Here is a 19756-nt window from a genome sequence, read left to right as displayed (position 1 = left end):
TGTCTATTCTTAGGAATGTGTTGGCACCAATCAAGGCTACTTCGCTAACAAGATGTTCTTGGACGACCAGTTCCAGCCTTATCAAGACTATGTAGTGACATTGAATATGTATTATAATGCCGGTGTCCAAACTGTGGACTTCAATGATCCAAATGAAGCATCGAATTCAATCAATCGTTTTGTGACTACGGCCACCAGGGGAGAAATCAATGAGATGACACAACCAGGTATTTTTTGTCATAAAAGTTCTGCTTCTGGTAATGCAAAATATGGGGGAGAGGAGAGGTACTTTACCTGATACGCGGACCCTAGCCCTTGCGCATACAGGATGCAGCAAATAAGTAGACTAGGGATAAAGAGTCAGTTTCTTTACCCTGTAGCTTAGAAAGTAGACTAGGAATAGAGAGTCAGTTACTTTGCCCTGTAACTTAAAATGTAGACTATGAATAGAGAGTCTGTTCCTTTACCCTGTAGCTTAAAAAGTAAACTTAAATAGAGAGTAGTTCCTTTACCCTGTAGCTTAAAAATTAGATTAGGGACAGAGAGTCAGTTACTTTACCCATAGCTTAGAAAGTAGAATAGGAATAGAGAGTCAGTTCCTTTACCCAGTAGCTTAAAAAGTAGACTAGGAATAAAGAGGCAGTTCCTTCACCTTGTAGCTTAGAAAGTAGACTAGGAGTATAGAGCCAGTTCCTTTCAGGGGCGGATCCAGGACCGACTTCTGAGGGGGGGGCGGTGGGTTGTCATACTGCTACTTTTAAGGGCTCCAAACTTTGGGATGGGTTATATATATATATATAATAAGAAAGTTTCCTCTTCTGGGGGGGGGGGGCGATCGCCCCGATCGCCCCCCTGGATCCGCCCCTGGTTCCTTTACCCTGTGATTTAAAAATTCCTCCTTGTTCCAGATGAAAAGAATGAGTTTGTGTATCTAATTCCACAGCCTTTCCCCTCCAGCTAAAATTAACTTACCAGAGTTTTCGTTTACACCTAGAAATTTGCGTTGCCTTAATTTCTTTATAACAATTTCTATTTCTGTCCGGTTAGGCTCTGGAACATAAGTTCTGCTGTATGCATTTCACTTTCTCCGCGTACATAATATTTTGACTATGTGTTGAACGAACTGTCCACGAAATCTTTTCATCTATTCAAAACACTATCTGCATCACTGAGAATGGTGCCGTCTGCTATTTGTAATATATACGCCCATGGTTGATAGCCTTTCTTAAATTTGTTAATTCCTTTTTACATGCCCCGCATATTTTTTGTTTTTAATATTATTCTCAAGTTCATCAATTTTAGATTTTAAATACAATCACATTTCTTTGTTGTAATTATTCTGAAATTTCTCGCCTGATATCAACAACAAGATTTTGTTTAGTTCTATAATTTGGATTTTGTTGTCAACGCACTTTTGCCTATTCTCTCTTCTTTTCTAGTTTAATGTATTCCTGATTGAACCACTGTTTGTTCCTACGTATTTCCGCGCGCGCTACTTTAAATTTTAATATAATTCCTAATTTTAACCCTAGTATCCTCAACACGAGTGCATCTCGAACTTTCTAAAACCGAGAATCTATTCGACACTTTAATCTAGTATTTCCTGCTCACCTGACCTCTTCTAATTTCTTTACATTAAATCTTCTTGTGCTCAGATGCTAAAGATGTTCTTTTTTCAACGATCCTCTCTCTTGTAATCAATGCTACCAGATGGTGATCAAGTATTACAGTAATCTCCTCTAAATGATCGAACATCAATTATCTGGTAGACTGTCTTCTCTCTGCTAAAATGTAATCAATTTGATTATGAGTTTATCCATCTAGTGAGGCTCAAGCATTAATGTCATGATGTGAGAATTTTGTACTCTTCACGATAAGGTTTTTGAATGTTGCAAAGTTCACGAGTCTAATATCATTGTTATTACTTTCCTTATGCAGACTTTCGTTCCCTATAATAGATTTGAAAATATTCTGGCGTTCTATCGTTGCATTGAAATCCCGTAATATAATTTTCATAAGATATCTTGTGAGTTGGTCAAATACCAATTTTACTTCTTCGTATGAAAAAAATAGTATCCCTATACTGTATTCAACAAAATAATTTATATAAGACCACAATCACATTAGAAAGCTACTTTTGCCAGATTAATTGAACATTTACTAGCATATGTGAAACTGAAAAAAAAAAAATGTGAAGAAATTCGTAATTCAATTAAAAAGTCTTTTTTTCGTAATCAGAAACTCACATATCTTTAAGATTAATTTGACTTGAAAAATTGAATTCGAAAAGCAAAAATCCATTTGCCCTAGCGCATTTACAGCAACCCCAAGAGTTTGAGTATTTGCGTGCTACCCTATATTATTTTTCGCGCGCTACCCAAGTAGTTGGTCATGTAAAATGTACAGAAAAAATTGGGCAAGAGAATAGAACCTAATCAACTTCTGCGGCGCTTCTAACTCGTTCCTCCTCTTCTTCTTCTTCCTCCTCCTCCTCCTACTACTACTACTACCACTACTACTATTACTATTACTATTACTTCTACTACTACTACTTTTACTACTACTACTACTTTTATTATGAATCCATATAGCAAAACTGTAAGCTTATTTTAATGAAAAATGTCTTATGAAAATTTTTAAAAAAATAAAAAAAGCTTTCCTTGGGCAGGGTTTGAACCCACGCCAAAAATGATTTCCATTACTATTATATTGCGCTAGCACGCTCGGCTACGAAGGCCGCCAGCAGTTAGCTTTTACTTTTTGCTATATGTAGGTCATGACTCTTGATATCCTATTTGTATGGGTCAATGTGATCAGGGAAGTTATTGCTAAACTTGATGGGGTACATTCAAAGAGAACGACCAGAATTGCATCCTTCCGGTTGGCATCTTCACCACGACAATGCACGCCCTCACGTGTGCAATGTTGTTACCAAATATTTCGACACATTGAAACATTGAATTGGCCCATTCTTCATACTCTCCAGACTTAACTCCCTGTGATTTTGTTTCTATTCATCTGTCTGGAAAAGGTTGCTTCTCAGGAGGCCGTAGTGAAAAAGGGTGAGGGTGTGTTGAAAAAGATGTCAAAGGACGGTTTACAGCACGTGTTCTAGGACTGGTAGACACGTCGGACAAAGTGCATTCAACTCAGGGGAGATTACTTTGAAAATGGCAATATTAATATGAAACTAGACTAGTGTATTCTATGAGAGAAAGGAATCCTAGTCTTTTTTACTAGCTCATGTATCAGTAGACAGTTGTATGTTTACAATTCAAAATTAATATTTTAAAAAACATATTTATAATTATGATCTAATTAAGAACATGCTTTAGACTTTCATTCCATGTTTCAAAAATTCATTGATATAAAAGAAATGTTCAGCGTGACTTAAGTGTACAATGAGAGACAGAAGAAACATGTAGAATACAGAGTTTATGTTCGCTTTGAATATGCCATGATAGAGCAAGTGTAGCTAACAGTTAGTTTTCATTTCATATACAAGAGACACACGTTTCTATCCCGTGGCCTCCAGCCTGCTTAGAGTTTCTCAGTTTTCCATAAGTTTAGTTCATCAACCAAAACGCTTTTATATACAGGGTGGCCCAAAAGTAAATATACAGTCCCATACTGATCAACTCACTGTATCTTATTTTTTATCAAACAGGTAGACCTAGTTTCTTTATTATTTGTTCTTAACATCTTTTCACTTATAACTTAAGCCCGGAACAGTCGAAGCAAATAAATCCATAAACTAAAATGTTATACTTGATTAATGTAGGGGTGTATACCTACTTTTGGGCCATTACTACATGTATCCTTGTGTCCTTAACAACCAAAACTCTTTTATATATTTACCACGTCTGTCCGTGTGTTCGTCCGGGAAACAGAAATATCTGTTCGTCCAGGAGACAATAAATCTGAAGAATTACTTGATGAAACACCATCAATTTTAGCCAGATTGTACATGATCAAAAGTGAGGAATCTTGTTTTTGATGGACATAATATCCAACGTGGCAATGGTAGAAATAAACTTTTTTCCTGTTTGTACGTTGATCACTATAGAGCGAAAACGGTAATAGATAGCGAGAAGAAGTTTTCTGCAATCGATTAAGCGTTCCCAAAAATACATTTCATCTGTATGTTTACCTTTCTACCAGTGGAGAGTACGGTTGCTCAGTGGTAGAGCGTTTACTTCTGGTGCGTGGGGTTTGTGGTTCGATTTCCGGCGAAACAAGTTTGTGGGGGAGAACATCGTGTCTTCCGTTTCCTCCCACATTCTCATTCCACCGATTCTTCCATCCTCATTCATTTGCCTTAATCATCCGTCTCTTTAAGCCTAAAGGACATAATTGTAAGACGTTACACTGAAAGGTTTTATTTATTTCTTACCTTTGTACTAAAACCATAAGTCTCAGAAATCCATTACAACCTATAGTTACAATATTGATCTACATAGACATTCAAACCAAATTCCTTCACGTTGTGTATTTTTGATACTGGTACTTGTTTCTTTCCTTATAAAGAAATCTCAATTTGATCCATGTAGATCAGCGTTTCCCAACCTTTTTCAACTTGCGGCACACTTATAGACAATATTATTTGAAAATATAAAATATCGTGGTATTTCTTCTGTGATTACTGATCTGAGAAGAAAGCTCGATCACTGGTTTTCACCCGTGGTATATCATTATGCTTATATTTCATTCTAATTTAAAAATTGAAAACAATTGCAGTCAGATATAGGACTCAGATTTTTAAAAATACACTTTCTTTTTCGAAAACTGTACTTAGCTTTTACTAAGAAGAAAGATTACTAAATAGCAAACGAACAAGCAAATCTCTTACTTTTAAATCACAAATGTAGGTAATTTGTATGCATGTTTGCTTTGTCAAAAGGATTGAATATTTTAAAATTTCAAGTTACGAAATAGCCTGCAACAATAAAGAAGCAATAATGGTCATAAGAATGATAACAAATATTGTTTTCAACATTAAAAATTAATAGAAAAGTAACACGGTATGAAACATAAAATTTTAGATTCATAGTAGAGGTTCATAGTAATGTGAAATACAAATATACATTTTTCCTTATGTCTTGCAATATGATTGCTATAGAGTTAATAATTTTCTTTCTATTTCCTCGCGACACACCAGCGGCCCATTCACGGCACACCGGTTGGGAAACGCTGATGTAGATTATTATAATCTTATCACTAAACCAACAGGGCCCAAAGGCATAAAAAAAAAAAACAAATATTGTCTTCTAAATTAAATCAGAACGTTTAGTTTGTTTGACTATCCTAAGGGGATGTACTTTTATCTTCTTAATATTAATCACAGAAGATATTTCTACCGTTGTTAACAATGATATGTCAATTGAGAACGTTTGCTACTTTATTGCTTCCTGTGTCTGACAGTTTTTTTGAGTTCCTGAAGCACACAATAACAAGGAAGAACCATATCAAATCTCAGTGTTTACTGTATTCTTTGCAACTCACCACAACAGATAATGAAAACAAACGGTTGTCAGGTTTTCACTGCGAAGAATATCTTTGTCAATAACAACTTTCTCAATCCGACCTACTTTTAATGATAAAGTAGATGAATGCGTTTTCATTTTCTACAGAAATCAGCTAAATAGTAAGATTTATGTAGCTAAATTATTATTTAAGTTGTAAACTCCTTCTATTATTATGGTAGCTCTTACAAGTTCTTATTTGTTTTAGAAATAAATATATGCCCTCATAATTAGTTAAATTTATTTCAATTTATGCCAGTAAGTCAAATAAATAAACAAAGGGACAGGCCATCACAGTGGGGCTCCCCTCATGTCCATGACTGACCCCCCCTGAATTGGCTATCCGTAGGTGTTCTTCCATGAAAAAAAATCTTTTCGATTAATTTTGACACCCTCTCAAACATATTTATATAGATTTTTAATCCCCCCAAATATTTCAATGACGCAGTTTTCGTCATAACCCCCCCTTGTGGGCACCCCTGGGCCATCACACTAAATGTTAGCGCTCATATTTCTAAAATCACGTTATGCTGCAGTTACTACTGAACAGTGTCGTACGCAGAATTTCGTCAACGGGGGTGGTTCAAGCACTCGATTTTGAACCTCCTATCCCACTTTAGAATGCGCCCTTTAATCAACGTAACATGATTTTAAAACCCGCACAAGATAGGTATTAATTAAGTTCTAAAATTCATTTCAAACTGTTCAACCACTTCCACATGATGCGATCAAAAAAAAAAAAAAAAAAGACCGTTAAAATAGGAAGAAAAATATAAAAAGTGCCCCCTTCACCCTTAAAACGGGAATTCTCGAAAAACGCTGAGACACGTGTCCCCTTATTTTTAATAGGGAATTTAAATACCAAGTTTCATCTTCCTAACTTGACAGAATCCTGAGAAACTCGTTTTTTTTTTTGTTTAAAATTTGAACCCCCGCTCCCCCCTTATAATACGCATTTTAATCAAAGTAACATGATAAAATCCCAATTCGAGGCTTTAACAATTATAGACAAAAATTCATTTCAATCGGTTCACCTGTTTTCCCGTGATACGATCACAAGCACATTTTTTAATGCTTATATATAGTAAATGTTTATTTTCCAATAATATCAAGGGATGTTTAGATCCCGCAGTTCGCTCTTGTGTACGCTCCTGTTACTGAACATTATAAATAAAATTATAAACCATTTTCGGGAAATTTCGTCTGAAGAAAACCCAAGTCAGTACTCAACTATATCTTATAGATTATCTTCATTAAAAAATCTACAAATTGGCTGAATTAACTAACTAACCTTATGGCCTATGGAATCTGAAGGTTCAATGCCGCGTTCGCAAAAGCTCTCCGTTGACTTTTGTCCTTAGCCAACTGGATCCATTTTTAACTTTGTATTCCTATTTCTGCGAGATCCATCTTAATAATGTCCTCGATCTGCGCCTAGGTCTTCCTAATGATCGTTTCCCGATTGGATTTCCAATTAATACTTTGAAAGTGTTCCTACGTTCTTCCATTTTCGCTACATGGCCTGCACACCTGAGCCTCTAATTGTGAGACTTGATGACGTTACCAATGTTTGGTAAACGGTATAAATTATGCAGGTCCTCGTTATGAAGTTTCCGCCATTTTCCATTCCCGTTCCTCTTGGATCCGAATATCCGTCTCAAGATTTTATTCTCAAATACTTTCAGTCTGCGTTCTTGCCTCAGAGTAAGCGACCATGTTTCGCAACCATAAAGCAGAAAAGGCATGATTATCCTTTTATATGTTTTAAGCTTCACATTTCTCGACAGAATTCGCGAAGAGAAAAGATTTTGAACTGAATAATATCATGAATTCTCTGCTTTTAATAGACAATTCTTATAAAATTACTTTCTAACAACAATTTGGTCGAAGCTCACAATTTTTTGGGTGTTCATTTGATATCTTGAGGGAATGAGAAAAAAATACAATGAAATAACACCTTTCCTTCTGGATTCATTAGCTCCATACTTCGTAGGCCTATTTCCTGAAGATTAAATGAAACAAGCGAATAAAGAAAGTGAATAACTATGGAAGAATTGATGAAGTGAGAAAGTGGACGGAAATGAGATAATCCCGAGGAAATCTACGGAAATATAATATATTGTCTATCACAAACTCAACGTGGATCGGGATCAAACCAAGGATCCTTCGTACCAGAGGTGAGCGCTTTACTACTGAGGCACCGGATATCCAATATATGTTGTACGTTAGTTTACAGAGCATCATAAACAGGTAAAATTGAATAAACAGGAACATCTGCCATAAATCGAATGTTTACTTGGTGTTGTCTGTATTAACGCTTGCGTACCAGTGACATCCATGTAGACGTCATAAAATACTCCGTTGCAAAATACCAGTGACATCCATGTAGATGTCATAAAATACTCCGTTGCAAAATACCAGTAACATCCATGTAGATCTTATAAAATAGTCCGTTGCAAAATACCAGTGACATCCAGGTAGATGTCATAAAATACTCCGTTGCAAAATACCAGTGCCATCCATGTAGATGTCATAAAATACTCCGTTGCAAAATACCAGTAACATCCATGTAGATCTTATAAAATAGTCCGTTGCAAAATACCAGTGACATCCATGTAGATGTCATAAAATACTCCGTTGCAAAATACCAGTAACATCCATGTAGATCTTATAAAATACTCCGTTGCAAAATACCAGTAACATCCATGTAGATCTTATAAAATACTCCGTTGCAAAATACCAGTAACATCCATGTAGATCTTATAAAATAGTCCGTTGCAAAATACCAGTGACATCCAGGTAGATGTCATAAAATACTCCGTTGCAAAATACCAGTGCCATCCATGTAGATGTCATAAAATACTCCGTTGCAAAATACCAGTAACATCCATGTAGATCTTATAAAATAGTCCGTTGCAAAATACCAGTGACATCTATTGGGATGTCATGAAAACGTATCCTTTATGAAGGATCGTATTAATCCTGGAGATGATGAATTTTTTTAGTGGATGCAAGGCACGAGTTAGTTCTACTGTTTCTCCTTAGGTGACAAAGTGTTACTGACAGAAAAAAAAGTTTTGTTCCCGTAGATGGCAGGCCTAAAAGAGCATTCAATTACGACACACATGCGTTTGTTTTGACGATTAACAATTAGCAAATTCGAGATCGTATTTCAAGATCGAAAAAAAGAAAAAAGAGAAAAATGCCTTTGATCTACGGTCAGTGTTGCTAAGCTGAAGCAGCATGAAGTCTCTTCAGTACATCAAAACTTTCCTTTCTCAATTCAATTATTCGACAATGCTAGTATTTTGTTTTATCGGTAATATGAATGCTCCCCACGTGAGTGCACAATGACTATGCCCTATATAACTGTCTAAACAGTCGCTTAACAGTAAATGAAAACCTAGCATTACAACACTCACATAGGAAAATGACACCTGCAACTCAAGGGGTTAATGTAATGAACTTTCCTTTGTTAATAGTGGACGATTTATGGACCCCCTTTCAGATTTTTGAAACTGAGTGCCTTTATATATCTATTAATTTTGTGAAGCCTAAACTTTAGAGTAATTCACTTACTGTACTTCGATACATTTCAATACTACCATACATTTAATCTTCACAATTGCCTAAAACATATTTAATTTCTTCGCAGGTAGCATCGGAGGAAATAGCAGGATGATCCTCGTAAACGCTTTATACTTCAAAGGCTTGTGGGAGAAACCCTTCGACCGAGACTTAACTCATAAGGGAAGCTTCCATGGATACCATTCAACCCCGTACCAAGTGGATATGATGACACAAAGGGGATTATTTAATTACACGTATATATCACATCTGGGCAGTGAAGTGCTTGAGCTACCGTACGAGGTAAGGACAATTTAATCCTTTGAAAAACTGTTATAGGTATTCGAGATTTAAAAAGGAAAACGGAGGAAAGAGGGCCAGAAAATCTTGGTGCCTAAGACTTAGTGACCGACTGTAATAGCACATTTAATCCATCAGTGAATCAAATTTTCTGATTTTTTAGATGGATCTGGAAATAAAATTTTACAAATAGGATCATTAATACTGGATACTAGGTCAAATAATTTGGGTTACAATTTTAACACAAATAATTGAGAAGTAAATATACCAATTTGTAGCCACTGCAATTGCGTTAAAAGTATGTGAGATCAGATTAAGAACATATTTCCAACACAGCCAGGATCGCTTCAAGAAAAAGCTACTAACAAGAGAAGCTTTACTTACAGGGAATTACTCGTATAATGGTGCTGGGCAAAATCAATAACGAAATTGCTTAAGAAAAAATTCATTATTTGTTTGATGTAGTGTTTGGAAAATTAGACCAAACTGATTTATAAATTCCAAGAACTGAAGAAGCATATGTAATTTCTCTAGATTAATTAAAAGAAGTGATTATACGTAAAAATAAACTAAACTAGTAACATACAGGGTAGTCCAAATGTCTAGCCTTCCCCGCAATAGTGCTGGAAACGTATGTGAATAAGTTCTATTTCTATACAATTTGTACTAGGGGTGGTTTTACAAGAATTCCTCTCTTCCTACTGCAGATGACTAACACAAACCTCTACAGCTTAGAAGAGAGGCTGATAGCAAGTTTATTGGCACATGAACGTTTGTAGTCTGGAAAAACAAGTTGCCACTAAACATTGCGAAATGCAGTGTAATATCTTATACGAGAAAAAGAAATTACTTGGAATTTGAGTATCATATTAATGACATACGACTGCAAAGAGTTCACCAAATAAATGATCAATAAGATCAAATTTCTTTGTTTGATATTCAACTAAATCGAATTGTAAATGAGGCTTACAGAAATCTCGGATTTGTAATGAGACTTGGAAGAACGCTAATGTACTTAAAATTCTATATGCTGCACATGTACGTACCAAACTGGAATACGCGTCCATAATATGTAATCCTAGTGTGCAAAAATATACACGCCAATTAGAATCAACTCAATCAAAATTTGTTCGCTATTTAATATATAAACACACGGGGATCTATCCTCGATACAAAAAATATCTTAAACTTTTACAAAGCTATTCAATGTATTCTCTTGAAGAAAGAAGAGCAAATTTCCTTCAGTGTTTTTTGCATAAACTTATACATAATAAGATAGATTCGCCAATATTATTGTTTGAAATGTCCTTTCAGGTTCCGAACAGGAAAATGCGCTCGCAGCTACAAACATTTCATGAACCACCCTAGTGTACTAATGCATCAAGTGTATCGCCTATTAGGAGAATGTGCACAATATATAATAGTGTCCAAATAAAATGCCCTACAATCGATATGTTTGATGTGCACTTTAAAAAATAATTTGACTGCATAGTTTAGCATGTAGAACAAATATTGTGTAATGTACTAATCATTTATGTATATTACTGAGCACTATCAATGGGTATACAGCTGCTGTATTCAATATACGATAAATAAATAAAAAAACATGAAGGATATGCAGCGTGAATTCACTGCACGATTCGGCAGATCAGCCTCTTCGAAGAAGACAATACTTCGTTGGGAATGCAAACTGTTTCTCATAGGATCAATGAAGGACAAACCGAGGATAGGTCGAACATCCACACAGAGGGACAAATGTTTAAAAGTGGAGGCATCTATGCTGCTGTCATTCAAGAAGTCACTGCTAAAGCAGTATCCAATCAAAAAATCCAGAATGTTAAGACACATGATAAAGAATGTTCAATTGAAATCATTTAAGGCAGCATTTCTCAAAGAGCTAAGCGATAATGAGCTAGACCCAAAAAACCCTGTGACGGTCGCTTGGAGCGCTTTCAGACAATCCAGGAACGCGGAAAGTTATTTTTATCCAATGGATGTGCGCTTTACCGAAGTGGACAGGTTAGTAATATTTATATATGGAGTAAACAGGAAAAACCTGTTACGAAGAACTAGAGCACTGTCTGAACTCCGATAGTGAATAAGCAATGAGCAGTTGATAGAACTCTATTCCTTCAACAGCCTTGTTAACCAGTACTCGTACCTCACCATCTTAAGTGGTAGCTTCCACAGTTCAACGTCCCACGGTTATGCCGGATAGGCTAAAGGAGACGGTGATTATGAGAAATGAATGAAATGGTGGAATGAAGAAAGTGGGAAGAAACGGGAGAACCCCGAGGAAACCCACGCACACGGTGTTTGTCTCAAGAGATTGAATATCAATGTGAAAGATTGTTGGTTTCGACAAGATTGTGCACCAGCCTCTATGCCATAGGCATAAGGGATTGCCTAAATGAAGCTTTTTGTGACAGATTGATAGAAAGAAGTTCACATCTTCTAGCGTCCGTCAATTAACCTCCTAGGAGTCCAGATCTCACGTATTGCAACAACTTTCTCTCAGGTAATATCAAGAAAGTTGTTTCCCAAGAGCGATACCGGACAACTTAACTGTTGAAGAACGCTGTTAAGGCATCCTTTGCAGCAATCGCCAAGGCAACATCTCATACGATATTACAAAGGGTATGGCGCCATAAAATGACGGTGTTCATATAAACCTTCTGGATATATCAGTGATTGACAATAACAGTGATCAACTAAATTAGATACATGTGTCTGTTATTATTCTATCCTTCTCTTATTGTTCTTACACCTTTTTGTAGGGGGTAACGAGATATTTTGACCACCCTGAGGGAGGAAAAAGTTGATTCTGAGCCAAAGTTGTCACCGAAACACATGCAATACGGGATTTGTTTTCTTAAAAGAAAAACACTGAAAACTGAATGATTCCTTACTCTAATTGACCGACAGAAAACCTATATCTAGATACGTGTTTGAGTTGGTCCGGAGATACAAAGTTTACTAATGCTTGGAATACAATTCACAGCATATGATCTGACATACGATGGCTAATGGAAAAGTTTCTCCAAACTACTACTTGTAGTGGTGCTAGTGTACCGCTATTATAAAATTTGGAAGAATAGATCTTTCTATGTTTAAAATATATTTGATTTTTTATTTATGCCAATCCGCTTATTTTTCACACCAGTTTGAAAAAGTATTTTTGTATGAGAAATGAAAATATCTCATAAGCACTTTTCGGGCAATGATTTTCTTATGATTCCAAATATAGCTTAACACCGAAATAATGCATAAAGCTATATGATTTGACTTTTTGGCAATGAACCATCATCCAATAGAACTGTGTGCAATTAACCTATATAGGGTAAAATCCATAAAATCCAACGATGTTAACGAGAGAAAAGAAGCAAGTTTATACTGTACAATTGTACATGGTACAGTACAAGATATGTTACCATTATATGGTACTTTTTTTCTTGTTTTTCAATTGGATTGTGATAAAATGGATTCTAGCGTATATTTAGTTTGGAGCAAAGATGAAAGAATACTGTATAGATGATGGTATGTCGATTCCTCACAATTGTTTGCACTGAATATCAAATACGTTTCGACATATATATATTACAACTGGAAGATTAAGAATCTCCATACTGTGGGCAAACACGAAAGAACTAGTAATAAGTGCAATATCTAGCGTAAAGCCACTGAACTAGAACAGATTATACTCCGACACTCATAACAGCGTATTCAGATCAATTGATTGCCAAATGAGAACCTCTAACCTGGTTTAGCATATTCAGCGGACATTACTCCATATGAATTTCGGTTGTGGGAATCATCAAAGAACGTGCGCATGCTACCAAGTGTAGAAGTGACGGTTACGTCCATCAAGCCCCACGCTCTGGGCTCCAAAAATTGAATAAGCCCCAACGGTGGGTGTCAATTGAATAAGGTGTGAGGAGCCCCAGGCTCGGTGACACATTAAGAATTTAATTTTCAAGCACAGGTGTGCTGAAATTTGCATACGACATGAAGTGTCAAGCATGTAAATTAGGGTGAGGCTCTGTAGAGAGAAGAGGAAGGCGTACCAGTGATGGTGAGGTGTGTCTCTCTCTCTACATTTGACAGCAGTCTTACATGAGAAGACTGTCTGTCATCGTGGGTTCCATGAACTATGAACTGTTTGGTTGCGGTAGAGACTGAGTAAAAAAAAAATGTTGAGACTCTAAAAAACAAAAATTTAATTTTGATAGAACAATCAAAAATGCCCCTATGTAGATCTATGCTACTTTTTAAATTAAAAGAAAATCCCGATTTTGAGATCTACACAGGTCTCATAGTTCATGTTTCCCTACCCTGATTGTACGCTCTCGAAGCGACTCATGGGCTACACCAATAGTAGCGGCTCATGTAAAATGAGACTGGGTCTAATTATACCAACAGAATACATTAACAAGGAGTACTATTAGCAGTAAGTTATATGAAGTCGCCGAACGAAGTCCACCTGAAAAAGACAGAAGTTACAAAACATTTTATATATATATATATTTTTGTACTCACCAGGCAGCAAGTAAACCTTCAGGATTCGTACGGGAATTGTAGTATACAACAGACGTATAAGTAGATTTTCATAACTATTTAATATATCCTTGGCGGAATTGAAGTGAACTATTTACACTCGATTTCACAAACAACACTTGTACACGAAAAAAGAAAAAAATGATACTCGTTTAGTGGCCACTGTGTTTTACTTATACCAATAGTTCTAGTCCACGCGTGATTTAGTTTGTAGTTTTCACAGAAATGTCCTGCATGAGTCCAGTCTTCACTGTTGTCTGGATCCTCCAATCTGCACGCATTCTTCCGTATATGCGTGACGTACTTTTATCCCACATAGTACGGTTTTTGATGATCAGTCTTGAAGATCACGTTGTCTTCGTCGATCTCTGCATTGGTATCTCTCTGTTAAAAGTTGAGAGTTACTGTCATCACTATCACAGTAAAGGTGACATAGGCTCGACACGCTTTACTGGATTTTATGTGCTGTGGTGCAAAAAGTCCCACTGTTTAACTTTCACAGGTTAAAAATAAAATATTGTTTGTGGTGCACTAATTTGCGATGCACAGGTTAAAAGAAAAAAAAATAAATGTTTCTGCTGATGACAGATCTTCTAACATATTTGTGTATTAAACCCAAAACAAACTGGTTGGAAGTGTGCTCATTGTAACGGTGAGCCTTACGGTGAGTCCACCAACACACGTTACTAATCTCTTCTTAAAACGTACATGTTCTCGGTTGATAGTTGGTCTTGGTGTACAAAGAAACACCCCTAACTATATGTACGCAAATGTAACTACAGAAAGTTACTTAAAAAAAACAAAAAACTTCCGATGGGGTCATATATAGAAGATATTTCCCCTTTTTGCTATCTAAGCACTATGTTATCCTCTTCATCGCTGCTGCTATTACACTAGCAAAGACTCGATAATATAATGTCACTAAATGAAGTGTTCTATAAACTAAGAACTCAAGTGAAGCGAAGTATTACTGAGCGACGTGAAGTCTCTCGATGCTCCTAACGAAGTGTCACTGAACGATGTGTCCTGTGTTCAAACTAAGAACGAAGTGTGTCGTGACCTCTCCTGCGACCATAGTTATTAGGCTCGCTGGAACTAGAAAAACCTAGACTCACCTTTAGTCTACCGGTTTTCTTATGGTCAACGTTCTCTCTCTCTTTTGGTGACAACCGAAATTCCTAAATAGGTCACCACTTTTATGCCCTAATATTACGTTTATATACAATCTCTGGTGAGTTTCACATACTTTACATGATTCTTTGATCTTTTATGAAGATTTTCATATATAACAATACATATGTTATGCACCGGAAGACTATTTAAACAATTAAGAAAACAAAACATATTAAAAAAATACATGTTCCCCCTTCCATCAAGCACTCACGTGACAGGTAGTGACATCTGTACACAAACACTGTCTGCAGCGGGGTGTAATCTCAATACAAACTTTTACTTAATTTCACTCATCCCTGCTTATTGAACACATATGCTGCAAAAACAAACCTTAGATTAATAACATTAGACAATTTACTATATAAATACATTATAATACATTACTGTCATTACCTTAGGGGTGGTTAATTAATGTATTTGTCTTCCGGATACATTGGTAGGCAGAAAGCCCCTTGCAGACGAACACCGTCCAACGAGTTCAAACAACTGCCTGTAAATAGTACTGTCAAAACGTACTGAAAGAGTACGTGATACTGTCGGACATGTGACATACCGTGTTAAATAATCATAATATATAAACGGTTGCATCCAAGAACCTTTTAAATTTGAATAAAATCAAATTTTCCAAAACCAAATCACAATTTCAAAAACATATTACTCCGCGCCGTAGCTGGCGATAGCTTCGTTTTTATCGGCCTAGAGCCGTGGCTGGGGAGGCGGGTAAGGTGACAAAATACGTCATCAAGTGAGTTTCTAGCACCTTATTGTTCCCAAAAAACAACACTACTGTGTGACTAGTATACAATAGCCATGTACACGACTGAACGGCGCTATATTGGAGAGTAGCCAACCCATCTCTCATCCACTAGTCCTTGACATACAGTTGTAGTCCTGCGTACAACTATTTCTGAATAGTCCAAAATCTAGTCTGGAAACTCATAGTAAGCTGGAAACAGTTGTACCATCTTAGTTGCTGTTCGTGTGTGTTCCGCTGGAGGCTATGAGTTCGCTGAACTTCAGGTTGAAAATTTAGAACTGCTCTCCAGAAAAAAAAAACCTCAGTACTTGAAGTTCTTCCATCTCTTCTAATGAAAATGATGTGAATTTAATACGAAGCATATACATCTTGTTGGCTTTTAACATCTAATTATGCATGATTAAATATTTAAATGAATTGATATAAAATATATGTGGTTACACATTTACATATAATTTCCATTTTGATATGCAAAGATTTTGATACGATATTTGCATATCAAAATTTAAATAACGTACGCACTAGGTCTTTACAAGTTCCCCCCTTTCGATATGTTTTGAGAGTAAAGATACTTTAGCTATCAAAGCTTATCGAAATACATCATTACATACAAGTATATACAATAAGTGCGGACGTAATAGAAAATACTTTAACCCAACAATAATGGTTAATACATAATAAAAACATTAAAGAAAAACTTGTTCCCATAATAATCTTATGGCATAATACATACACAAAAAGGTTAAACTATTAATGTTACACGTAAAAAAAAATTTACATGAATATAACACGAAGAGCTCAGTTCTTCTTCGTTGTTTCAGCAGTCTCTTCTTCAGCTGCTGTAATTTTTCTCTGACTTTCAGGTTCTCTTTCTCTATACCGCTTAAGCAAGTAAGCGTTTCTTTTCATCACTGCCACTTTAGTCTGTGGGTCAGCGAGAGTATACACATTCTTGTCAGTTTTAGAGAGGATCAACCAGGGTCCAGAATACATCAGTAATATCTTTTTCGAAATTCCGGCCAAAGCATCAGATTTCGGGAATACACGTGCTAGCACTAACTGTCCTACATCATATTCTACTAAAGTATGATGAGCATCGAAGTATTTCTTCCGGGCTGCTGCATTCTTCTTCAAGTTCTTGTGTGCTACTTCCACGAAGTAATCCTTATCTACTGGCCGTTCAACTTCGGGTATTTCAAATATTCTGGCAACGTCAGCAGTGGACGAAACTCCCAGATGCAGCTCATAAGCTGAAAACCCTGTACTTAGATGTTTAGCGCTATTCAAGCATCTTTCTACTTTACTTAAATGTCTTGGCCAATAACGTTGATTGTTATGGCACTACTTTCTCAACATCCTGGTTGTACTCTTCACTACTGTCTCTGCAGGTTCCGCTTGAGGGTAATAGGCAGTAGACATGTAATGTTTAAGTCCTAAGGCCTGAATCTCTCTCTTCCACTGATTACTACAGAATTGAGAACCGTGGTCCGTCAATAGAATTTCAGCTCGCGGACACAGTTTGAGAAACTGTTTCAATTTTTGTAAGGCCGTGTGTGTGGTTGCGCGACGACATGCAAAAAGACCAATTAATTTGGAGAAAATGTCAACAAATACAAGGATGTATTGGACACCACCAATACCTCGCACTAGTGGTCCACAGAAATCAGCTGCAATGAACACACCAGGCTTTTCAGGAATAATTGAGTTTAGTGGCCCACACATGTAGGTGTGTGGGGCAGTAGCCTTCTGACAAATGACACATGACCCGCAGTATCTCCTTATCTGCTCTCTCATCTTTGGCCAAGTGTATGTTTCGACGAGCTGTGGTATCAGCTTCGAAGCAGATAGGTGCCCACTTTCATCGTGGTGGTACTGCAGAAGTGGTCGAACCAAAACTTCTGGTATACAAATCTTTACACCATCCTTATCTCTTTTACATAATCTTCCACTAAACAAAATATATTCGTGATGCTGACTCTTTATTTTCTTCGACGTTTCGGCACTCTGTGTCGCCTTCTTCAGAGGACCGTAAAAGGCATCTGATGATTGCAGTTCTGGCAACACTGCAATTAACTTCCGAAGTTCACACGGAACTTCCTCTAACAATGACATTAATGTCTCACGTAACACAGGCTTACTGTCAAAATTTGTCACGTTACTAGACTGTGCTGGGTAGCGTGAATGATAATCCGCTTTATTGTCTCTTGATCGAACAAATTCGAATGAAAAATCTAAATTCGCGAGCCCTAAGGCCCAACGTGTGATACGTTGATTCGTCAATCGACAATGTAAAATGAACTTTAATGATAAGTGATCGCTGCGAACTCTAAATTTCCTTCCTATCAAATAATATTTGAATTTAGCGACACCCTCTACTAAGCTCAAAAGTTCCTTCTCAGTAATCGAGTACGCCCTCTGCGCACTATTGAAGACTTTTGAAGACATCCCAATGATCCTGTCTTCTCCATTGTCGTCTATCTGATATAGGATACTATTACAACTCCTATCACTTGCATCCACTTCTAAAATGAATTCTTTATCAGGAAGTGGTTTCTTTAAAACGATTTCTTCTTGAAAAATCTCTTTTATTTTTACCAAGGCATCATCATGCACTTTTTCCCATTTAAATTTCGTATTCTTCTTCAGAAGGTCAAATAGTGGAATTAGTACCTCAGAATAACGATTACTGAAGGGACGATAATGTTGGAGGAAACCTATCAACTGTCTAACTTCCTTCACCGTCTTTGGAGGTCTAAAATTTACTACTTTCTCCATCTTTTCCCTGTCTTTTCTGATTCCTTCAGCAGACAACTCGAAACCTAAAAGTTTGACATGTGTGCGTACAAAAACACATTTCTTTAATCTGAGCGTTATTCCGCCAGTTTCCAGCCTAGTGAAAACTTGGTCTAGATGGTCTAAATGCTGTGTAAAATTGTATGAGCCTACCGCTAGGTCATCGACGTATGTTTGACAAAAGCTCTTTACATCATCTCCTGGTACTAAATCAAGTGCCCTTATACAGGAAGACAGAGACGTCTTCGTACCAAATGGTAGTCTGACGAAGCAATACGAAATGCCTTCGTGCACAAATCCTAGATACTTCTGAAATTCCTCTTTTACACGTACTTGAAAGAAAAAATCGACTGCATCGAAAACAGAGTAAATATTTTTGTCGCTCAACTCTTGTAAAACGTCAATGGTGGGGATTGGTTGGTCTGTTTCTGCCAAAGTGACCCGCGAAAGAGGGCGCCCGTCGATACATAGGCGTAACTTCCCATTCTTCTTCGGTACTGCTACTAGTGAATTGCTATAAGGCGTGGCAGCCTTTTTCACTATTCCCCATGCTAGAAAACGATTAATCTCATTCCTGACCTGATTCTGATAACAATGTGCAAACGGGAACATTTTCGAACGAATCGGTTTTGTGTCGGTTAGATGTATCTCATGTTCATAACCTCTAATGCAACCGGGTCTCTCATCAAACAGCTGTTTATGTCTTATGAGGAGGGAGGTGAGTTCTGCTTTCTGAGAATCAGTGAGATCAGTGTAGCCATCTACGTGCTCTTTTATATCACGCTCACTCGCGCGCGTTTGAAAATTTTTCCACTCTTCTGGTGAAAATACGGTTCTGGCCAATTCTGTGGGCGTCGGGTATCCTCTAACCTGCGACTTTACGGGTGGGTTGCTCTCAATTAGCCTATTCTTCCCTATCTCCGTACCCATCTCATGATTGCCAACTTGTCTACCTCTTACAAGTGAATAACCGTTACTTGGATCTCCGCCTTCGAGATCATCAAAACTAAAAATCTCCTCAATATTTCTTAGCACTAGATCTTCATTTGATATTTCGACGTCTTTGAAACTTACATCTACTTCTACTGGC

The 19756-nt window shown here is 36.9% G+C and overlaps 1 protein-coding gene across 1 annotated transcript in view; it reads left to right on the top strand.

Annotated features, from left to right (window-relative positions):
• The window catches only part of LOC145684612 (iris-like), a 47948-nt gene that overhangs the window by 10840 nt on the left and 17352 nt on the right, over nt 1–19756 (top strand). The window contains exons 4-5 of the mRNA XM_081756999.1: nt 14–227; nt 9178–9392. Of these exons, the coding sequence (XP_081613125.1) occupies nt 14–227; nt 9178–9392 (429 nt within the window). The remainder of the gene's footprint in view (nt 1–13; nt 228–9177; nt 9393–19756) is intronic.

Source organism: Thermobia domestica, chromosome 5 (assembly GCF_964235325.1).
Source record: "Thermobia domestica chromosome 5, izTheDome1.hap1.1, whole genome shotgun sequence".
NCBI classification, from domain to species: Eukaryota; Metazoa; Arthropoda; class Insecta; order Zygentoma; family Lepismatidae; genus Thermobia; species Thermobia domestica.
The sequence above is the reverse complement of the archived record's forward strand: the minus strand, read 5'-3'. Positions and strand labels throughout refer to the sequence as shown.